The 25703-nt window shown below is 30.3% G+C and overlaps 1 protein-coding gene across 1 annotated transcript in view; it reads right to left on the reverse strand.

Moving 5' to 3' along the window:
• The window catches only part of LOC106880734 (uncharacterized), a 212624-nt gene that overhangs the window by 96619 nt on the left and 90302 nt on the right, over nt 1-25703 (reverse strand). The window contains exons 6-9 of the mRNA XM_052968657.1: nt 21115-21189; nt 14956-15065; nt 10899-10929; nt 1685-1836 (exon numbers count right to left, since the gene is read on the reverse strand). Coding sequence (XP_052824617.1) covers nt 1685-1836; nt 10899-10929; nt 14956-15065; nt 21115-21189 — 368 coding nt within the window. The remainder of the gene's footprint in view (nt 1-1684; nt 1837-10898; nt 10930-14955; nt 15066-21114; nt 21190-25703) is intronic.

Consider the following 25703-nt stretch of genomic DNA (forward strand, 5'->3'; position numbering starts at 1 on the left):
GAAAATAAATTTCATGGTTATTCCTGTAAGACTTAAATATCTACCAAAACATTCAAGTTGGTATTTTCTGCAAGTCGTGTTACCTCAATGAACTTGACATATGAAAAACAAAAAAAAGTTCCAACAGAAGAGAGACTGGTATAGGGCTTTCCTATAAGTAGGTTATCTCCCTTGGCTAGGCGGCGCTCCATGTAGGCTAGATACTTCACCAAGAGGAGATATAAGCTTCTGCTTATTCCTGTCTGAAGTATCGCACGATACTTCAGACTTATCGTCCGATTAATTTACTTTGTTGACATTCTTTATCGACAGAATTTTTATACCTTTCAACCTTTCAGTAAAGTCCGCCTTTCTTCCAGTAACATACTGTCCATATAATCTTAAATATTTCTTTAATTCAGGCACAGTAAGTACTTCGATAGCTGAATCATCGACCTGCTTTATAACCATGATAAGACGTAAAACAATAACAATAGCGTGGATAGTCTGCGGAAGTTTAATTGTCTACATGGAGCGCCGCCTAGCCAAGGGAACCACTTTCTGTAATTAAGGGTAATGACATTTTGAGTGTGTATTTCTGATTTCTGGGGTGAATAAATATTTTTTGTGAAATTCTCAACTTTTTTCACTGAGATTCACTTACAACTGCAACTAGGTTTTTGTTGTCTTTCTCCAATTACAATGCAAATTTTAAATATGAAAATTCTTCTAATCAAAACAAAATTTCACTTACACCATATATGAGAACAATAAGAGAAGCACTTCACTTTACTCCTTTATTATTTTTTTTACATAGCAATGCAGTGCACTCGCACACTCTGAATATATTGAAACACGTAGAAAATATTTGGAGTTAACCCAGAATTGCTTTACACAACGAAGGGAAACAACTCGGTCATCTAGCTTTGACGATTACCGGAATACCTTTTGTAGACACTATTTTACAAAAAGTATTTCTCTTTGTCAAATCCCATTTAATGCTTAAAGCTTCTGCAAGTCTTAAAAACAGTATATTTTCAGCAAAATAATATATGGAACTAATAATAATGTATGTATGAATAATATATGGATCTAACCCCCAAATTCTGTCATCCTGATTCAAAATACTCTTGTAGGACAGCCTTTCATTTATACCTTATCATAATATAATGAAATAGAGGATGTCTTAAAAAGGCAACAATGGGAATAAAGTTTCAGACTAGCTCTTCATTCAAAGTAATCCCATACAGTATTGGTATTGGTCATATGACTGATGTATGAACAATATATACACCTATATTAGGTCATGTTCAACAATGAATATACAGCAGCAGGATAGTTGAAATACTAAAATTTAATTACTTAAAAGAATCACAAGATATTCCAAAGCCTGTCAAACACTGTTAAAATAGGAAATCAGGAAGTACTACATCAGGTAAGTAATAAAAAGTATGTCTTGAATAAGTCCCACACCTTCAATCCTATTGATATTCATTTATTAAATAACCTTGTTTATAATTACAGAGTAATGTATTTATTCCTGGAGCAAAAAAATAATATAGCACCTATAAAGGTCATTTGTGTGTGTGTGTGTAAAATACTTGGACACCATTTTCTAGTGAATTTAAAATCCAAATAAAATAGAAAAATAATATGTAAATGAAATAACTTTTAACATGAAAGAAATTATGTCAAGTATCTTCACCTTAATTCGTCCAACAGCTTCTTGTGCTTGTATCATTCTCATTGGTTTTGATGGTTGCCCTTCAGATATTAATTGTGTAGAACCAAGGTAACGTGCTCGAAATAACACACCTTCTATCAATACTGCAGGATTGTCCGGATCATTTATGCAAACTGCCAAATAAAATAAGAGTTTACAATCATTATGATACATTATTCATGTAAAATTCATGTACTTGCTGCTTATTTACAATAAGCAACAAAATACACTGCAAATTAAAAAAAAAGAAAATATACAACAATCCCAAACTGATATCAAAACTAAAAAAAAGCAAAGACCAATTCACTGAAATAAATTATCACAATAAAATAGAAAAAAGTAACTGTCTAATCTCTAAAAATAATCAAATTTTTGTAAGGAATTAAAAAAAAAAAAAATTTTTTTAAATCAAAATCTGGTTGAAAGTTTCAAACCATTCTGAAAAATCTGGATCTAAAATTATAACATTTTCAAATCTGATAGACTATTTACCATCTGTTGAATGAAGAAAACATTTTATAGAAATAAAATAACATATATATATACACACACACATTAAAAATAAATAATATATACACTAAAAACAAAAGAAAGTAAAGAAAATTAACTTACAAATCTTAATTATAATATTTATATACCCAAATGTCAAAGAAAAAAGAATGGAGTATGTAAAACCAAAAAGAAAACAAATAGAAAATGAAACAAAACCCCATCTTGTAAGCTTCAATAAAAACCATATAACCTTTTACCCCTTAAATCAGGACTTTTATTGTATCAGATAGAAAATTGTTAATCCTTTGGATCAATTTCTATAACTTAATATACAATTATGAAACTTTATTGACTTATGAAAAAAAAAGAAAAGCAAAGAAAATATAAACTAGATAGTATTATATTGTATGTTTTACTACCAGAAATCTCATCCATATGATAGGATAAATGATAAGTCATATATTCAAAATAATTTGTTATTAAATTAAAAGAGAATATTTAAATACAGTTCACTAACACAAACTGAACATCAATTAAATAACACAAACAATAAAAATGATGTTATTAAACTAAACCTTTTCATTACTTCACTCATATTTCAAGTGCAAAAAGAAAAAAAATCTTATAAATGGAAATGTTTTTTTTTTCTTTTAAGGAATTAGAGGACTGGAAATATTTATGACCTTTTTGCAGCACCCACAAGACTAATGGGAGAAACGTGGGGGCAGAGAGCATGACTTGTGGCTCATTACAGTAGGGAGTAGCAATTAGATCGTTTTGCAATTAAGATATGATTCTGAAACAAGATAGTGTTAAAAAAAATAACAAACAACAATCATACAAATAATGTTTAGGAACAAGGTGATTGAATTTATTTATTTCATATTCATACGACTGCTATTTATGTTAAAGGTTAAATTAGGAAAAAAAAAATTGAAATAACTATATCACTTGGCGTAATTAATTCACTATATATTAATAATGAAGCACTAAGTCTAAATGTTATAAACACTGAATTAATACATTGCCATCACTTATATAGTTTTATTGTAAATATATCATTTGGTAAAAATAATGTCCTAAGAATCCTGGAATTTTCAACATGAAAGAAAACACTGTATAAACAGCTGAATATCTAAAACTCTATACTTTAACAAAGTTTTGCAACTAAACAGAACTTTCATATCATTCTTAAATAATGGTACACTATTTAATTTCAGTTATTAAATGGAAGATAGGCGGTTCTATGGATATGGAGTTCACTCCATAACCATGTGGTTTGGGGTTCAATCTCTCAGCATGACACCCTGAGCAAATGTCTTCCACTATAGTCTAAGACTGACCATACGCCTTATATGGAGACTGTATGGAAACCTACTGCATAAAATGTCTATGAGCATGTGCTTGCAAATGTTGATATTTCATGGCCTCATTATCATAGCCTGAGCAAAAAGGTGATGTTTACATTCTCTACTGATAACAGCATATTGGTCTGTAATTTCAAATCAAGATCCCTCATTGGAAGCATGTAAGGATTAGTAACAGAAATGTCATCCAGCTACAAAATTATGTCTCAATTAAGTCTCCATCCAACCTATGCTAGCATGGAAAAACATGTAAAGCAAGAGATATGTATTTAGGTGTGTATGTATACAGACACACACATACACACACTCTTGTATCTATATATAAATACTCTCAGAGAGTAATTCATGAAGCATAAATCAATTCCACTAGCACCAATGGAAGCACTGAAAACAAAAATATAATGGAATGCCTGAAGGAAGTCTTAAGCAACAAAGACTCTGAAGAGGTAGACCAAAATAAATAAATAAAAGTATATCAAGCAAAGAGCTAAAGAGATTTATTTTTCCTAAATTGTGAACCCACATTGTGAGAATACATTATTTTATCTTAAATGATGCTGAGTAAGGTGCAAAGTATTTTTTCTAATAATATGTAGCAATGATTTAGACTGTCCAGAAAAACAGATTACAGCAATCTTCTTGAATAATTTCTTAGAAAAAACTGAATAATTCAAAAACTTTCTACTTCTTCAATAACAGAAGATCCTGATGACTCTCTTACAGAAAAAAAGTGCTTCTCCAAAGAAATTTACAAGAGATTACTTTTCTTCTCAATAATTTCCTTTTATGCTACCATCTTGCTGTCTTTTATCTTAGCTAGAAAGCCTGTCAGAAAGTGTGGGTGTGTTTTCAATTACTAATCTATAATTATTTATTCTTAAAATCTTTAATTTGCTATTTTAAATTTGAGTGAACAAGTGTATGCGCATGTGTAGATGTATGAAGCCCGAAAATCGTGTTGGATTATTTCCCTTTAATGATATGTGCCAAACCAACAATAAACAAAATGATCACATGGATTGAAATTGCTCATGAATTTAATTGATATGAATGATGTTGCTGATGACAGATATGGTAATGATATTAGTGATTAATTTCATGCAACTATCTAATTCATGTAGGGAAGCATATCCACAGAGAGATCAACTTTCAACAGTCATAATACATTGTTCTCACTTTTTCTTTCTATTACACAATCTTTCATATCTATGTTTAACATTCACAATGACAAAATTACATCTTGAACAGGTTTCTTTTTTTTTTTTGGTGTGTGTGTAGATATTCCACATAAGATATGATTATTCTACTATAATATAGAGTTCATACATCTAAAATAGTGCTTGCATTACATGTAATCACATTTTCTGGGCCACATTAAAAATAATATTAATTCAAAGTAATCCAGCTGGGACACACTATACTTAATACTTTTCAACAAGTTTTTGCAGTTTTCTCCTCTACCGAGCTGTGTTCTCTCTCTCTCTCTCTGTCCTCATCTCTCTCATGCCTACTACAACAGTGTGTGTCACATTTGTTTTTTAACAAGACAGCCATGTCATTGCAATATCAGGTTGGATACAATGTGAGCAGCAAATGCAGAAGGTTTTTCCACTTGCATTTTCTCTTGTTACCTTTTCTGAGTTTTATTCTCTAGATCCCATATTAGGTGCTTCATCCAGTCTTCTTTCCTCAGAACTTTCTCCTTAGCTATGCTTTTCTCTCAACAGCTCACTCATCTTCAAATTCAAACAGCATCAACCTCACACACTTGTGAAACCTAAACTGTGTCTTCACATTTAGGGAATATATGAAAAATATAGGTCACTACCTCATTCGCTAAGACTAAATCATCATTTAAAAAAATGTTATAGATCCCCCCCACCCCAATGATTATGTTTCCCAACTACTATCAATATGAAATTCTAAAATACACATAACCATTTCTCTTCCATTCTAACAATTTTTTCTCTCAAATATTTTTGTTTCTAAAATATTCCTGACTTTTTGGACAACCTAGAACTATTTAAAAAAATTTTCTATGATAGATCATCCTTTAATTTCTCAATATTTCTTATACATTCATCAAACGTTGTTTTGCTTCAAAATTTGATGAATACATAATAGACAGCATTTGAAGAATTTACATATTGCAAACAATTTTATTTTTTGTAAATTTATATGAAAAGAATATTTAAGCAGGACATGTAGATAAATATTCTAGTCCTTTATTTGCTTTGCAACTAATTCAATTATTAATAGCAACTGTCTGAATAAAAGATTTTATCTATTGCTTCCATCTCATTATAACAGACTATCTTCTTTAAATCTTGTTTTGTATCAAGCATGTTAGTATTTGAAACCTTGAGATAATACACTTTTTGTGCTGAATTTCTTGTATTGTCAATTTGGTTCTTTGATATATTTCCCTTTGGCCTACATCTTTCTACTGGATTTTGAAGGTAATGACACTTTACATCTAAACCATATTTACTAACCATATCCTTTAAATGGTATTTTTAAATCTATTTCAATCAGCTGTAAATTTTTGTTTTTTCCAAATATAACTAAGTTCCCACAAATATCCAAGATAGAATTTTGCTAATCAGACTTGTGAATAAGAAATTGGATGTAAAGAAAAGACCCTTAAAAACACATACTTGAACTTGAAATATTTAGTGATTTTTTTAATATATTTAAATAGGTTAAACTCTAGGTACATTAGTAATGTTAACCACAGTAGAAATAATCTATCCGGAAATAAAATACTTCAAGAATACATCAATATTATCCACTTCAATTTAAACAAATTTAACTATCTTGCTATTAGCAATTTCTAATTTAAGCTCATTTTATAAAATAAATTGTACTATAGCTGCTGAAGTTGCTTCTAGTAGAGATCTATCTACCCGCTGTTGTTAATATAATCTAACTAAAGAATTCCACTAAAAATTAAAAGTCAAAAGGTTGAGATGATATTAAGATTAATAAAGTATTTAAAATATATAATTTTATCTAAACTTTTTAAGATAATGGTTACAGTAGAAAATAAACATCTTTACATCTAATTACTTAATATTAATTAAAACATATACTAAAAGACATTGGCTAGTCAGTGCTGTTTTTGGTATAGAGTCTTAAGTATTTTGATGAAACCAATGAAACACCAACAGAAAGAGAAATTTTAAAATAGCAATAACATAGAAAGCACAAAGAATAGCACCATTACGTTAAAGAAGCCACACCATGTAAGTATACACAACATCAAATAGTTTGGTTATGTAAAACAAAACTTACCAGAAGCCAATCAGATTAGTAGCATTCAATGATCCAAAGTGAAGCAGCGTAAGAGGGAAATTAGAACATGAGAGATTCAACAATAAATTATGACAAGGACACAAAGTATGATGGTAATTTGATATTTATTTTGGATGGAATAGGTTAGCATTTTGTGTAAATCAAAAATTCAAGCATGGCAACCTCTTGTAAAATATTATGTAAAAAAAAAAAATTAACCATAACCAGAGTTTCTACTGAAAAGAAGAGATGATAAAAGTATGGCTAGAATTATTGACACAAAGAATACTGTAAATGGCAACAATTAAGCATTATTAAGGTTTTAAATGTTATGTATGTTGGGAGGGATTATATAATTAGATTCATACCATGTTAATATTAGCATTCCTCGCTGGATGTGATAGACATTTAGAAACCTATTCCAATATCTGCATCAGATTCACTGGGGTTACTCATATCCATTTAGATACTTACATAAGAAATAGCATGGATGTAACAATACACATATAATGGATTCTACAGACTCCATAAGTACATACTGAGTACTTTAATGTTTACACACATAAACCCCAAAACATACAGCATGCACACAGAGAAACATTATTCATAAAATATTACATAAACACTAGCAGCAATAATATATATAAAACAAATTACTTTGAATATGTCAATGAGTGTATATAATTCTAAATATCATACATAAAAGTGTATAAACAACTGGGCGTTTAAGACCTGTTGGTAGTTACCAAAGCAGGGGTGAGCCTATTATCAACCATAACCCATGCTAACTACTTACTATAAAATATAGGAAATAATAGTCATGTTTTATACCTTGAATATCAGACAAATTCATTTATGGGAGAGATGTAATATTAAAATGTCAATTTATATGCAGATATATACAGTATGTTTACAGTAACACTCATTAACAAAGGGTTTCCATTAGTCGAGTTTAACCATGCATTTGCACATGTATGTGCAGTTCTGAGGAAGACTTTTGTTCTTCATGTATACTAGTCTTCTCTCTTGATGTCACCAATGGAAAAGCTGTCAGCTTTGACCAACACAGCTTGGCATCAATATTACTATAGGCATAGCTGGCAGAATCATTAGCACACTGGGCAGAATGCTTAGCAGCATCTCATCTGTCTTTACATTCTAAGTTCAAACTCCGCCAAGGTCAACTTGGCCGTTCATCCTTTCAGGTTCAATAAAGTAAGTACCAGTTGAGCACTGGGGTCAAGGTAATCGACATCCCCAAACCTACTGGCCTTGAGCCAAAATTTGAAATCAATATTATCACAGGTGTTGCTGCCAGAATACACACCACAAGGCATTTTGTCTGCTCCTTAACTGCTTTGCCAATTCAATGTTCTGGATTGATATTTCTATATCAACCCTGAAAGGATGAAAGCCAGTTGGCCTTGACAGGATTTGAACTTGGAAATGCAGAAAGTCAAAACAAATACTGCAAGGCATTCTATCCAACACTCTAATCACTGCTTTAATATTGATTAACATTTTCAAATTCCACTGAGCTCTACTTTTATTTCCATCCTTTCAAGATCAATAAAGCAAGTACTAGTTAAACATCAGTCGATGTAATTGGTTTATCCCCGTCCGCGAAATTGCTGGCCTTGTGCCAAAATTTGAAATCAATATTAAAAGTAACTCAACATATTTACCTCCCTTGAAACATTCTGCCAGTTTGTAAGTAATGGTAAATTAAGAGGCCTATCTTTCACAGCATATACAGGGTGGCCCAAAATTCACTCTACCACTTAATACAGAAATATATATATTAAACAGTACCTTAAATTTTGGGCCACCCTGTACATACACACCACATTCGTTTCTGATCTACTCTGGAGTGATGTTGATAGAAGTTAAAAAGTAGTGTCATGTCGTTAGTCAACAACAGGACAAAAACTTAGTGTTAGAAGCTAATGAAATTGAAACACTGATAAATTTAAGTGCTCTTCAGTGAAGGTGTGTGGTGCAGTAATTTGAGTGTTGGGTTCACTATCGCTAGGTCAGGAGTTAGATTCTCAGACTGAACAACATCATATGCTCTTGACTAAAGCACTTCATTTCACATTACTGCTGTTCACTCAGTTGACCCTGTAATCGATTGGCATTTCATTTATGGGGTGGGGATCTTGTACTCTCAGTTGCTTAAACTCCAAGGAAAACAGGATAAGCTCCAGCCTTATAGGTGTGTAGCTACTAAAACTTTAGACAATGGGCTTCATTAAGTTACGTTACTTACTTAGGGGAAATGAGCTAGTCTTTTAAAAGTTAAATGTCTTATCCAGAGAACACAATATGAAAATACAAACTGCCAAGCACTAATTGGGTGATCAGTGGCCTTCAATTAAGCTGTTTATACCACTGTTGTAGTAAGGTCAGTACTAAGGTACTGGGTGAAAAAATTTATATGAAAATTACACCTGGAATGAAGAGAAATAATAGCTTAAAGATCAATTCTGGATCAGAATGGATTGTTTAGCTAACAACTTCTCCTCAGCGTGTGGTTTCTATGTAGAACACGTTTGAGCATTTTACCATGGATCTTAAGTCCTTATGTCTATGCTACTACCATTGCTGCTTACAAAATTAAATTTCTTGAAAATGCTGACAAGTCAAGAAACATTAGAACAATTAATCCAGTGAAATAAATGTGGATCCTTTCTTATAAATCAAAGTTCATTTTAAAATTACATTCTCTTCCACATCATTCTTTCTACAAATTAGTTTTGAAAAAAAAAAAAAAACTGTTTATAAATCTAAAGTCAATTTACAATACCTTGGAAAGAATGGTATTGTCAAATATTTGAATTTATAGATAGTTTTATAATGTAAATAGGCAAACTTCTGATGAAGTGATCAAGGAAATACTATGGGAACTAATGTCTTATTTCTTAACAAACCATTTCTCTTACTATTTCTTTAAATAAGAAAGACATAATTAAAAATTCAGTGTACAGTATATTAAAAACTAAGCAGTTGATTTTATTTTATATTTAACACTGTTTACAAAGACATAGTACCCTTCCAAAGAATTACCTATGTTTAGGTAAGATAACTTTATTATAGGTTATTCTCATGCAAGTATTTAAGCTTTTCACTGCATGTTAATGAAACACTAATCAATTAGGATGTGTATTCCTGCTGTTGACTGCAAAAAACTATTTACAGCTAAGTGAGTGTTCAGTACCTTTGCTTAGAAGACAGTGCAACACAAGTGTTAGTGCATGTAACACTACTTATTTAGTCAGTAGATTGCAGTTTATCAACACTACCAACTGCAACAATTTTTAATCAACATGCTAAAAATAATGATTAGTGGATTAATTTACAAGAAGAAATAAAAGAAACAATCAATAATATTCTCCCCAGAGTTAGAAAAAGATCACAAGAGAGTGAATGTATAATAAGTTGATTAATAAATGATTTAATATGTTGGTGGCTAGTGTCTACAGTAAGCAAACCAAGCAATCCAGTTAAAGCTGAAAATATTATTTCAATTCTTCTGGATCATACTGTATTTTGTTGTGCAAATAAAATTGCCAGAAAAAAACCCAAATTAAGTCTAAATTTTAACTTGAAAAAAGTTTTACGATATGATAATTACATTTATACAAAAAGTAGAAATACAGGAAAAGGCATACAGCAATTAAACGTGAATAAAACAACTTCTTCAGTTCAAAACCAGCAATTAAGAAATTAAACTGCGAAGACATCCATAGCAGTGCAAATCTTTTTCAGTCAGAAGTATTAAATATAGAACATGATCAGAAAAAGATCTAATTTGGTAACACTTACAAAATAATCTTTTTAAGTTCTTAAGAGCAACCAATGTAATTAACAATAAATAATAATAATATAAAGCATATAAAACAAAGATACGAGCTGAATATAGTGTCTAAGTCTGGAATGTATGATCAATAATTTTCAAGTAAAGAAGAATAACTTAAGATTGCACCATTTCAAAAAATATTTTGATACTTAGAAACAAAGTTTCTTTTTGAATAATTACTCACCCTCCTTAGCACGTGATCGCCTTTTCTCAGCCTGAAAAGACAACAAAATTGCATAAGTTACAAAACTATTTTCTAATAAATAAAAGAACCAAGATATATAAAACTTTCATTAACATAATACATATTTCTTTTGGATAATATATATTTCTCACAATAACTTAAAGCTACAAAGCCGACGGGAAGGTGCTTAGTGAACTGAACTGACACTAATATATGGTTAGTACTTATTTTCTTGAATTAAAAAGTATTAAAGGCACTAATTAGTGAGATCTGAATTCAGAATAAAACTGAACACTATAAAGCATTAAATCTACTGAAAAGAAACACAATTAAGATCAATGAATGTGAATGATGGAGAGAGCTAGAGTTGTTATCAAAATGTAACAAGTACAATCCATTAAGAATAATACATTTCACTTGAAACTAGAATGAAAATACATAATAAAAGTTTAAAAAAAAAACTCTAGAAACCACTGTCATAAATGGGGAGTAAAAAAACAAACTGAATATAGTTTTGTAAATGCGTATGGATCTAATTTTCAGCAATAACTTCAGTTTTACAAATAAGCAAACAATGTTTGTTGAAATAATCTAAATGTAATTAGTGATGTAATGTAGTTACAGTGAAGATTTATACAACAGATTGTAGACATCTAATATACACATAAGCAACAAATAAACTACATGTATACAAACACATATACGCACTTTCAAAAACACCATTATCACCATATTTATAGTCACTGACCATATGATCCCCATTTTAATTAATTTTACAATGGTTTTAATATGTTGGCATGTATTAAATGATATATATATCATAGGTCAATTCATATGTAAGTACATATCTAAAGACTTCTTTCAGTTGCTTATGTCAGAAAATAAAAGCACCTTAACACAAATGATAATTCTTTAAACAGAACTATAATTTATAATCCTTACAATTCAATTTTACTCATATTTGCTTGGAAAAAAGTCAATGATAAAATTACAAACTACATCAGTGAAGCTTTATGATAAAGTTCTTTGAAATTGAAAACAGATTTTATTGGCAACAAAATATTTTTTAAGTTGATTGTATTTAACTTATCAATAGTGTCTACTTCATCATCATTATTCTCCATAGTACTATTATTTTCACTATCCTAATATTTGGTTTCATGTCACTCTCCAAATCTGACAAGCTAGCAATATAACACTGTTCTTTTTAGACTGAATTCTTTACAACCAAAAATCTGAGTATATTCAGTTTTGGTAAGTAATGATTTCCTGGATAACTGCTAATTATTTTGCTAATCATTCAACTAATTTCCACAAAGTTTATTTGTTAAAATTACCCACTGGGATTGTTCTTAACAATACATACATAAGATTTTTAAAAAAAATAAAACAATGCTGGTTATAATGAAATTGCCACTTATAAAGTTTCCAAACAAAAGGAGTACAATAATCTTTCATTTATATGTCCAGAGCTTCTTACTATTGTTTCAACGTATTTATTCAAAGTAAATTACTACAGTGCATGATTCTGAGGATATAAAAGGACAGTGAAATTCTTGTGGAAAATAAATAAGTTACAGAAAATTCCACTCAAATTCTTTAAATCATAACTAAGAGAACAAAGAAAAAAAAAGTGAAACTATCTGATACACAATAATAGACACTTTATTTCTGGTATATAGAAACCAAATCTTTATATAAGTGTGAAAATATCAATAAAAAATACACTAACACAACATGAAAATTAAAAAAAAAAACTACAATACACTAATTTAATTTATATATTTCAAGTGACAATAAAACACTCCTAGTCCATGCTGTGGAGTTGTTGGTGATAGAGAGAGTATCCATCTGCAAAAACCATGCCAAACTGAAGGAGCAAGGGAAGGAAGAGTAGAACCGACTCTTTAGTCCCACTGCTAACAATCAAGACTGTTTAGTCACACTAGACAATTGCTCTAGTGTTTGCAGCATGAAAAAATACATTCAGTTCACGCTGTTAAGTGGTTGATGATAAGAAGGACATCAAGCCATAAAAATCATGCCAAAAATACCATGACATACAGCATAACAAATATTGCCAGCTTTTCTCTGTTGCTGTGCATGCCAAATGACAAAGGACCATAACAAGAGACAAGACGCTGAGACCAATAGAATCCATGCCAGCATGGAAAAATGGATGGATAGTGAATGATGGTGATAATGATGATGACAATGATGATGGTGATGATATGCAAAACTGCTTTGCTTTAAAATGATACTAATGGGGTTACTACATATTTGTCTTTTCTAAACAATTATGTATGAAGTGCAATATTACATAGTAGTGAAACATGGACACTCAATGCAGAATATGTGCAAAAGAAATGAAGCAAGCATGCTCTGTTGGATGTATAATGTTAATGTGCATGACAAATGGAGTACAAATGAGCTGAGAAAAAACACAAGAAACCAGATGAAAGGGAAAGGATATGTGATGCATACGGAGAATACCAGAAGAGATGTAGAGATGTAGTAGTGGCATTTGGTAGTGGGAAAGAGACATTAATGGTAGCTACATATTTGCAAGATAAGAGAGAATGAATAATGAAATGATCATTATTAAGAGAATGTGATGTATGTCAATGATAGGGGACCTATAAAGAGTGAGTGGTAGCTTGCAATATACAAGGGGTGATGTTAACAGGTAAGAAACAGTACAAGAGATGGATATTTGATAATAATTTAGATGACTCTCTCTCTTAATCTTTAAAGCCTTTGTAAAGGGGTTATTAACAAAAAAACATCAGAACTAATTCAATATTTATAAAGTAAGATTTCAATATCTTTGTTATTGCTATTTTTGATATATGTATGCATTATAAGTATGCATACATTGTACATACGTATTTATTAATGGTTCTGAAACAGTACACAACAGGAGGTATCTTAGATGAACTGTAGGCATTTAAATATATAATTTCAGGCTTTAGAATATTGGTAGTAATGCTTGAACATCTTGACAAAAACATGTATTTATAATTTTGTTAGACTGAAGTACAATAAATAAGATGAGGTAAGCAATAATTTCATACATATTTTTCTAAATTTTTATCTTTAAAGCTACTTTGTTTAAACTTTCCATAAATTTTAATTTTCTATGCAAACTGCACCGATAATATTTGGGGTTTGATTTTCAGTATACCACTAAGATAAAAAAACAAAACAATTGAGAACCATTCACTGATCCGTGTATTTATTACACCTGTGTGATGTAAGAGGTGAATAAAATGTTGATGACAGGAAGGGCATCTAGTCAACTGCTTCTATAATGGAACCATGATGAGTATAATACAAAATGGAGAAGATTGTCACGGAGTCCACAAGTCTAACCTCTTAGCAAAGAGAAAATATTCACCACTGTTGGATATTTTATATATAATGATTTTATAGACACACACACGCATATATATATATATGATATAATATACATACATACACTTACATACATGCACTCAAATATATGTATGTAACACAAATTCTAAAAGGTGCCTAAAAGTATTTTGAGTGAAGCCAGTCTATGTAAGAAAAGAAAATAAATAACCATAGAGAAAACTACAATTTGAGTGACAACAAAGTGTAAGGAATAAACATGGCTATAAAGTACACAAAATCTCACCATATTCTTCTTCACAGGCTAAGAGACAAAAAAAAAAAATAATGTCTTAAAATGTCTTGTGAAAATTTAAGTTGAGGCATAATGTGTAATCTATGTCATACAAAATACTTCAAGAAAATGAGATGGAAAGTAAAATATTAAAAAATATAGATAATAATTTAAAATTCAATAAGTATAATATTAATTATCTTAAAAAAATTTACGATAGATATGTATGTGAATATATATTGGGAGAAGGGAGTGGGGAGGGAAAATTTCCAGAAACTAGAGATACTGAACTTTGATTTAATTTCAATCGAAAAACAGATGAATGTGTTTAATCAAATGAATGAGTGAATTATAATAAAATATATTTTGGTATGACATATGCTATATTTTAAAAAAGAAATAATAACTCACTTGTGCACCAAGATTTATTGGAGGTTTACTCAACTCTGGAATGTCAACATGCTGGTCAGTTTGATATTGTTTTTGGAGTAATTTGTCAGTTTCTTCATCTGTATCAAAATCTAAGGAAAAATATGAAAAGTTAATGTCCAATAACAGTGAAAACCAGAACTAAAAGCTAGTAAGTGCACAGAACTAAGTTGATATAAAAGACATTGTTGATAATGCTGAAGTAGTTAGAAAAGCAATATCATATTATAATTTGAATCTTGACAATAGTAAGGAGTCCCAATAGTAATCTTTAAAAAAAAAATCACATATAATTAATTGAACATCAAAAAACAAAAAAATCACAAGCACAGGTGTAATGAAAAAAATCTCCTGTCAAGGAAGATTTCAACAAATTACAAACATACATTACACACACACACAAACGAACCAGCATTCATTTGATTCAATACAAAGTGATTTTGTCAATATTTTACACTTATTTTTATCACTGACAATTTCAATTCAAGCTGAAATCATCCTGTCAATGATAGATTTGCTTCAGCTAAACAATTGTTCCAGTACAGAGCAGCAAAAAACTTCATTTTTATCATGAAATTGACAAAAAAAAAAAAACTTTTGCAAATAATGTAACCCTGAATGGTTGTGCAGTATCAAATCAAAAACCAGATTCACATTGAACCACCATTCTTTAGAGCAAGATACCAAGTACAGAGCCAATAAATTAATCAACAGACATTTGAGTTCTACACAGCTGCTTGACCTCAAGGTAGTAGTCAAATCTCTGCCAATAAACTCTCAAACATCAACTAAATAAATTAAATCCTCAATCTTAAAGACAAAGAAAAAGATGGTTAAGAAAATGAGTGACAAAGTTTCACCCAATATAACATATTATATTTGCAAAACCAAAGCACTGAATATGAGCCTTGTTTCTAACGATTTGATGAGCCACCACCACATGGATCAGCTCAAGAAGATCTAAGCATACTCAACAATAGGTAGTATAAATGAAGGCAGCATCAGGCTTTACTTGGAATAATCATTACTTAGAGCTACTGAAAAAAATAAGTTATATTTTGTTTTAATAACAAGAAACTCAGTCTCACTATAAACAAGATCACAGCTGAATATCAAAAATGTGATTTTGTGTAACTATAAAACCAAGAAACTTTAAAACATAGAGCTATAAATATACATGCAGAATGTGAAATGAAAATCTAAGAGATATACCACCATATAACTGAGAAATTAATGTTAATTAAAAATATCAACTGTTGATTGCAAAAAAGAAAACTGAAGTTATATGTATCTGTAATAAAAAAAAAGACTGTTTAAAGATAGCTAAATTTAAACCATTATAAATAGAAATTAAATCCACATTAAACTTAGCATGTTTTCATTAATGTTGAGATAATACTCTTTTACTGATAATACAGCCAGTTATCTGTGGCCTTGCTTAAATAGAATTGAGTTTTCAATAACTAACAATGCTTATTTAACATATGCCAAGTATGTAAGCCAGTAATAATTCCTTAACAAAAAGAAATTAAAACACTGAGTTCTGAAAACAAAATAGTCCTCCAACAACGAAGAATACCTATAATAAACATAAAAACATTATTGTATAACTGTAGAATATATAATTTATATTGTCTTAATGATAGATAATAATAACAAGAAGAAGATTCAAGACAGAGATGTTAAAGAAAACAGATTATAAAATGTTTGTTTGTAACTCCGGGGAAGTAAAAGAAATAATCAAATTTGAAAAATGTCAGGTAAGAAATATAACAGTAATAAAAATGCCTAATGTTGACATTAGTAATAAAATAGTTTACACAATTCACAAAACTAATGTCATCTCAGTAGCTCAACTTAAATATTCTGAACATATATCTGAAGAATACACACACATAGGGGGGGGGGGGGAAGAAGGAAATTAATATGCATGAGTGTGTGCACATCTCAAAACAGGAAATAAGTTGTTATTAATTTAATTTTCCTTAGTTGATTCATTTATTCAGGACAAGATTTCACAAAATCCAATGTTTTCAAAACTGATCAATAACAATATATTTTGACTGCACACAGGGTCAGATATTTTTAGGAGCACATATAACCAACTGACTTGAAATATGTACCAGTAAATAGTTGTACAAACTAAGAAAGACAAAGATAAATTCAGCTTTCAATGAATTTAAACTCAGAAAATTAACACACAAAGTCTAACCTTTAACATATTTAGGTGCATCATGTCACCGTATGAATTTTCTCCCATGTAGCTGCAGGCGCATTGTGTCACATTGAAAGGGGAGAAAACTCATACAACAACAAAATGCACCAACAGCATGCTAAAAGTTAATACAATATAATGGACCACGTCTAGCTCTCTACTACCCTTGGAAAGGAATCAATGAGAACACTGATATGACCATGATCTTTTCAAGAAGTGAAAAAATATTAATATTCTAATACTGATTTAAAATTATTTTGATGTGTTCCTGTGACCAGCAAAATGCCATTTACATTATGCAAAGATCAAAACCTTTTAGAGATCATATTTTTATAATGACAAATTTGGAGGGAGTCAGTAAAGTAGTTAGTTTTTTCATTAATTGTTATATTAAACCAATTAGAAATATAACTAACAGGAGGTTCTTACTTAAAATTATTATCCAAGGTATTAATTTAACTAAGAACATTTTAAAACGAAATTTTGTATCTTGAACCAGAAGTAGTCTTAAATGGAGTGATATCAAAGGGTTTTAAAAGATCTCTAAGTACATAAAGGTAACCTAAGAAAAGGCTCAATTGAGAATTTATTCAAATAAAAAAATTACAACTGTCTTTGAAAAGAAAGCCATCACTGAAAAGCAAAAGTGTACAATATAAGATAAAGAGAATTTGTTAATGCACTCAGAATACAGACATCTATAAAAGTGGGCTATAGAATCCATGATATAAGAGCAGACTCCAGAATTTATAATAACCTAAAATAAATGATCAAATCAATATTGTACAAACCACATTAAATAATGCTCTCTTTAGATAGTTGAAAAGTAATTTCCTATCAAATTATATTGTTTAATACCAATAATGTGGAACACAAAGATATTTAACAGAAAATTTCTAAAGTAGTCAAGCTCTCTATAAACTTGTTAAATTAGTGTATTTCAACAAAGATGCCACCTACAGGGCAACCAACAGTATCTAAGGCTGCTTTTATGAAGTATAAAATGCTTTGAACTAGCAACAACCTTGACTTGAACATCTCTTTATCACCATGGTATCATTTGCACACTACGATGAGAAAATGAAAATATGGGATACACAGTAGTTCATTTGGATCCTATCCTTTAAGATACATAATTCAGATATGTTAAAAAAAATTTGAAAAGCACTATGCTATAATCATGCATGATATAAAATGTATAAATTTTATTTTAGAACATGTAAGACTTATAAACTGTCAACAAGAATCTGTGCACTAACAAGAGCAGCTTCTTTGGTACTGTAAATTAAATATAAAAGATAATAAAACTACTATTGTTGTTGTTTCTTCCTTTTTTTCTTCATGGTGGCCTTTTTTCTTTTTTTTTTAATAATTTATAAGATATTTTAAATAATTTACAAATAACATTTTTTTTTTTTTTTACAATTATTCAATAACTTAACTTTCATAGATATATAGGCTAAATTTAGTTTGAAATATCAGTATAGCTAAACACTTTCCTTTTTTCAAATGTGTGTAGTTTTAGCAAAAGTGTGACAATTTCACAGTCATCTATTCAATCTATTCTTAAATAGAAATTTAAGAAGTAGACCAAAAAGACCACATTTTAAGATAATATAGATGTTCATTAGAGACAAAATTTCATAGTAATAAAACAGACGAAATCCTAACAATTACCACTTAATATTTTAACTTTACATTAATGTCTCAACCGTTAAAATATGCTAACTTTATTTCCTTCCATAATTCAATTTCTTTTGAAATATTATCAATTTTCAAGTACAAGCTGATGATATACATATATATATATATTTCATTAATTTCTAATGTTTTAATGTTCATTACACAATACTAATTAAACTTATCTTAATGTTATTAATTGCATCTTGTAGTGTTAACAGTTTGGTTTCATTGAATATATATGTCTTCTAGAATGGTTGTATTGACCAACTTTTGATGTAGAAAAATGCTTAACAATGAGGAACATAGTTGACTTTAAGAGTCCTCATTGTTGGCCTGCTTCTTTCCTACAACATCTGAAGACTTCCTCTTTGCAGTTACATTTAAGGAAAGTCAGTTCAACATGGTATTTTCCTCCTCCAATGTGCAGACAATGAGATGCATCAACAGACCACAAAAAAAATGTCTAAGGTTTTGAAAGTTTACTTAAGTGGTCCTTATATCACTGCCTCTTACAAGATACTTTACTTACAGTTTGTAAGGCAGATCCCAGCAGTAATCACACCTAAAACAACTCAAAGAAGCTTTTCAATAAATTTTCCTTAATAGTGATAAAGTAAAATTAAGCAAATTTGATAAAATACAGCAAATATTTTTTCAACTTAAAATGTGTTGTGTGTATATCAAAAATGGGAAGGAGTGAAAAAGGGAAGTAAAATAGGGGGGGGGTCTTATTTTTTTAAATCAACATTTCATAAAAGAATTATTATAAGAAAATCTTTAGAAAACCCTTTATTTAAAGTTTCTTTTTGATAGAATTTTTTCTGTAGAAGGAAATAATGGGGAAAAGTGCAGTTTAAACTTCAAAGGTGCAATGAATGAATAGGTTTGTTAATTTATATCCATGCTTATAGGATGTGAATAAGTATAAACAAAAAATTACATCAGTTACATATCATTTTAGAATATATTCATGAAATTTTAATATTCATAACTGATGAAATGGTGTATGTTTTGTGCATTAAAGAAAATATTTCCTATTTTCTTTGATCATGCATATCTCATTCAAATTGAAAAATGATAATCTTATAAAATTAGATTCCTTATCCACATAAGTTGTGAGTTTTATACTAATGAATTATTTTCAAAAGCAAAGTATTTAAAAACAAGATCGAAGAATTCAGTTTGAGCAAAAGTTAAGAAATAACATAATTTTGTTTCCGCTCTTTTCTTCCCTTTAGTTTTTTTTTTTTTTTTTTTTTCAAAGCCCATATTAGAACAAAAATTAATTATTCATTTAGAGAAAAGCACAAAAGAGGGTTCAAGAGTGAAATGCTAAGAGGTAAGAAAACTTTTAATCGGAGGAAGTAGTTACAAGCGGGAGTATGCCAATAATATGAAACTAAAGAAGTAGCCAATGGTTAGAGATTTAAAACAGTTAATGAAGCTTCACAATAAAACTGTTAAAGAACTTCATTAATATGTAGAAATCGTTATCAAAATTTCAGAAATCAAATGAGACAGAGTGATGTGTGAAAAAACACGGACAATAATTTTAGAGAAATGTCAAGCATAACAAAGAAGTTGAGAGTGAAAAGACTACTATTATGTGAAAAAGTTTGTCATGTGGTTTAATCCACTAGACAGTCATTAAAGCAATTAGAAGTTTGAATAGGTTAGTATTTCAGTTTTAATTATTTATTATTTGGAACATTTATTAAGATTTCAGGGATAACAGTTAAACACTACTAGCATTATCAACAACAGGAAAGAAATGAACTTCTGTTACAAATTTATGCTAAAATTTTTTTTTTTTTCATTAAATGCATCTTAATCTACATTAAAAGTGTACCACAGATAATATGAGTAGGGATTATAGAAATATAAACTACTTAATCACAATTTGCAGCTTGTGAAATATAAAGAAAGAAATAAGGCACTAAATGATTTCAATGAGTTTTCCAAAGCCTCATATGAAAATAAGAGAGTTTTGTTTGTAACTGAATAAGAAGAAAACACCTTATCTGTAAGCACTCCATTTACATAAATTTATCTATTTCAATAAAACAGCTGTTTATTATTTAAAAGCCAGAGTAAGCATAACTCAAAAGATGTAAGAAGCAAATGTAGTAGTGTTGACATAAGAAAGGAAAAAGGAGAGGACTGAGAGGTAGAACAGAAACAGTGGTAGCCTCCACCTGAAAAAAGAAATTAGGGCACTAAATCTATTTGTGTTGACCACTCACTGGTAGCAGGGCAGCGGAATTGTACGGGCGAATCGCCATCTTCATCATCATAGTCTGTACTGCTTATTGAATTTACTGGAGAAAGAGAATAACATAGCAAATGTAAGCCAGATGGCATATTATAAGAACAAAAGATGTCTGGAAATAATAGAGAAGAAACAGAATTTTAAAGTAGATGAATTATTAGGGAAAAACTTCAAATAGATGAAAGTAAGAGTAAAGGCTTTAGCTTGACACAGGAATGAAAAGATGAGGTAAAAGAAAAAGAGAAAGTTAAGTGGAAAGAAAAAAAAAAGGATTAAAAAGATAAAAGTTGGCTTTATATAAATACAATTTAAAGCTGTTATCTATCTGTTTTTAAAATGTCTTGAACACTAATCAGAAATTTCTTAGATTTGAAAAGAAAAGCTTTGTAAAATGTACATGCACATTTGAGAATGGGAGAGTACACAACTGTATTATGTGTGGGAACATTTTAGGTAAAAGGAACTGATCTTTTAAGATGTCTAACTACTAAAACAAAAGTCTGGAGTTCAAGCTCTCTCATGAATATGCTCACTAAGTAGATATGGTACCTGAATAGTATTGTGAAGGTTGAGTGGGTGTTAAAGTAGTTAACATGTTTTTTCCATGCTAGCATGTTTAGAATAGCTTATTTGTTGATGCAACTGTTTTTGTAGCTAGATGTCCTTTCTTATTCTAAGGAAGAAGGAATGGAATCTGGATAGTGTTACATGGCAAGTTCAGAGATACAACTCAAAGCTTGAGCTTGTGACTGTAGAATTCAGTTATTAAGAATATCAACATTAAAAATGAATTTGTGTAAGAGCGGAAATGACAGGTTTGTTTTGATACAGAGTTCATGTTATGGACATGTATTTTCAGGTTCTGTAGCTGTATCTTGTAAAGACAAGTGGTATAAAAATCTTTTATTAAAAAAAAAAACAGTTAAGGGTTGGCAACAGGAAGAGCATCTGGCCTGAAAATACTACATCCAATAAATCTTCATCCACACCATGCCAGCATGGAAGAGTAAAGATAAAAATGAATGAAAAATAGAAAAATGATTTCATTAATTTCAAAGGTTGATTTGAAATTTGAGCTATAGTTAAAATTCAGCCTCTAGTTTAGAGATTTGAACTCCTGGACTATAGGCGGATAATCCACTAAAATATCCACTCAACCATTTCACACACACACACATTTGTTTGTTTCCTCATTAAAAGTGCATTACTCAAAATGATGCTCTGATAGCCAACCAAAAAATGGGCCTTAACTGCTCCATTCGCTTCCCATCCTATCAACAAGTTACTTATAGTCTACTATGTTCTTCACCAATCACAATTCCCATTTTTTTTGTCCCCCCCCCCCCAAATGCCAGCTCACATGAATTCCCCAGCCATCCATATTTTTCATGCAGACATATTGCAAATGTTGAAATGAAACATAAAACATATCAATCTCACTAGTTTTTTGTCAGAAAAGACTATGGGTACAGTTCCTTCCTCCTAACTAAACTGGAAAAAAATTAAGAAATTAAAAATCAACTTTACTGTAAACACCAACCAGACATGCATGTGAGTGCATTTGTATTATAACACCAGTTATATTCTGTAATACTTTGATTATTTCCCTTTGCAGTAAGCAAGAATTAGTGAATATTTTATATTTCTCATTACAGTATATTGTTTCCAGATTTTATATCTTTAAATGTTGCTTCTTAGCAACATGTTTTCTCAGCAGCTTCTGCAGCATGTAAAATGCTTCCAGAGAAAAACAGACGCATAAAGCCTTGAATTTTTCCACTGCATTCATTCACTAGCATGAAATGAACACATACACAATAAATAAATAAATGAATAAATAAATAATAACTGAAAAGTTATTTCTGTGAAAATCTTATATGGCCTAATACCATATAACAGGACAAATAGAACATCTCTAATCAGGAGAAAAAAAGAAAAATTTACAGTTTCCAAATTTCACCTTTGCTAAACTTAATCAAAGGAAGGATTTTGAAAAATTGCATATATATCTTTCTTTTGTTATCAGAATTCAACAAGACAGGAATACTCTCATCAGAAAACAAGTAAAGCTTAAATGATAGAGCAAATATAGAAAAAGAAATGAAAAGCATGTGGCACTAATGGATAAGATTTCCATTGTAATCAAAGAACTACAGTGAGAACTAAGAAAAATCAAGGAGGCAGGATATGAAGTATTGAAAAATCTGGTTAGTAAACCTAACACAGTCTTGCCTTTACTGAAATAAGTTTAAATATCATAAAAATATGACTGATAGAGTGCATAGAAATCTTGAAATTGGCAACAATATGATGAGTTCAGTGTTAAAATTATGATTTTCAGGAAAGACAATAAAATATGAATATTCTAAATAACAATTAGTTATCTTCTATCATTAAACATCCATTAATTTTTTTTTAATTACAAAGAGTCACTGTTGATTTAAGAAAAATAAGAACAAAACTCCAAGATTTTAAAATATTCTCTGTTGGAATTTGGGTTTTGAAGTATATGCAGAAATTTCAGATTATATCACCAGCAAATGAAAACAGACTAAGATGGTTAAGGCATTCTGCCAAAAATATAAAATATTGAAGCATAAAGAATTTAAGAGGATCATGAACTAAAAATACTTGAAAAATCATATTTCACATCAAGACAAAACTTAGAATGCTAGTTCAGATGTTAGAAGCTAAAAATATAAGGAAACTACTGCATTGCTGACCTTGCCAACATATACCAGCACTGAAAAACCACTAGTGATGGATAGGATGAGTGATGACCATCTTCATTATCAGGATAATGAGTTTGTTAATTACAATAGTGATGATGAAGATGTTGATGAATGATGATGATGATGATGATGATAAATGATGATGATGATGATGAATAATGTTGAAGATGAGGCATTAAACAATATGAATGTTGATTTCTTTTGCACTATCATTAAGTTTATATGCTGGGCACCAAATCTGAAATAGTAGGCATAATTCTTTTGATGCCTGAGTATTCTGAATGTATCTTGAGGATATAGTTGTTGTTTAAATGCAGGTCAACCTTGATTAAGTAAATCTATGATCTAAGGCATTTCAGCTGTGATCATCATCTTTCTTTTTTTTTGTATCTAGGGCTGCATTGTCTAAAGTGCCCTTTTATTTTTAAGATGGTAACATATGACACGAGGGAATGTGCCTGCTATTTCTTATAATTGGAGCACTCATGTAGCAGCTCCTTCATTGGACTGTAATGTAGAGATATATAGAGATAGGAAAGGATATGCAAATGTTAGAGAAGACAAGTAAATTTGACAACATCCAATGTGTGCTCTTTTCTGAGGTGTGTTCCTTTCTGAAATGTAATTTATAATTACAGGCCTATCATCATTATCATCATTGAATGAGTCATCGTAGTTTGTGTCAAAAATAATTTGGAGAACTGAGTCAGAGGAACATATCTTACTCATTTCTCCATTTGTGGATGGTTTTCTACAGCTAGATGCCCTACTTAACACTAACCACTTTACAAAGTGTATACAGGCTGCATTTTATTTTGGTATAAGCATTACAGAGGTCTAAGTCCTCAACGCAGCTGAAGAATCCAATCTACTTAATGTTGTCTCCACTCAATTTCCAACTTATTACAGGATTTACTGGATGCACTTATCTCAGTACAAACACTGAAGAGGTTGAGGTTGCTCTATTCACTAGTCTCTGTTCTTTCAAAGCAAACACAAGAATGGACAGAAGGGGAAAAGAACAGAGAATATAGGAAAGACTAGGAGGTGGGGCAACAGTGATGGAATGGCAGTGGAAGGGGATTTATAGGGACAGTTATATCTGGTTGTTGGCAAGAGTTTGAATAGAAAATTCCATGATGAATCTCATGGGATAGCAATAAATATGATGGTTAGAGATAGAGAACTAGAAGGATGATATTGGAAGAGAGAGGGATAATAAGAATGGATGATGGTGGATAGATAAAGCAAATGCCATTCTTTGTTACACAGGAATCAGACTACAGCAAATAGGATAGAGGGTAACAAATAGGGCTGTACATGGAAACTTAAGACTATAATGGGTGAGAGAACAACATATACATCTCAAGCTCCATCACCACCATCATTATTTTAATGATTATTTTGCCATGCTTGCACCAGTGAGTGGATCTTCTCCATATGTCACCAATCATCACATTTCCTTTATAATTTCGTTATGTCAGCCTTTTCCACTTCATCCTGTATCTTCCTTTTCTACAGACTTCACCCATTTCACACACTTGACACTTCTTTACTCAACTCTCATTCACCATGCTTGTATCAGTGCCAAGTTCTCTCTTGCACAAGGCATACATCAACTATTTTAAACATTTTAAACATGTTTAGAGTTGTTAGGATAGGTGTTTGGGGCCTAAAGAAGACTGTTTTCATGGCATATGATGATACAGGAAAGTATTTTTGAAGATATACTTTTGATGGGTTTTTTTTTATGTCTAAGAATATATACTCTTTTACTCTCTTTTACTTGTTTCAGTCATTTGACTGCGGCTATACTGGAGCACCGCCTTTT

The sequence above is a fragment of the Octopus bimaculoides genome, chromosome 6 (genome assembly GCF_001194135.2).
Source record: "Octopus bimaculoides isolate UCB-OBI-ISO-001 chromosome 6, ASM119413v2, whole genome shotgun sequence".
Taxonomy (NCBI): domain Eukaryota; kingdom Metazoa; phylum Mollusca; class Cephalopoda; order Octopoda; family Octopodidae; genus Octopus; species Octopus bimaculoides.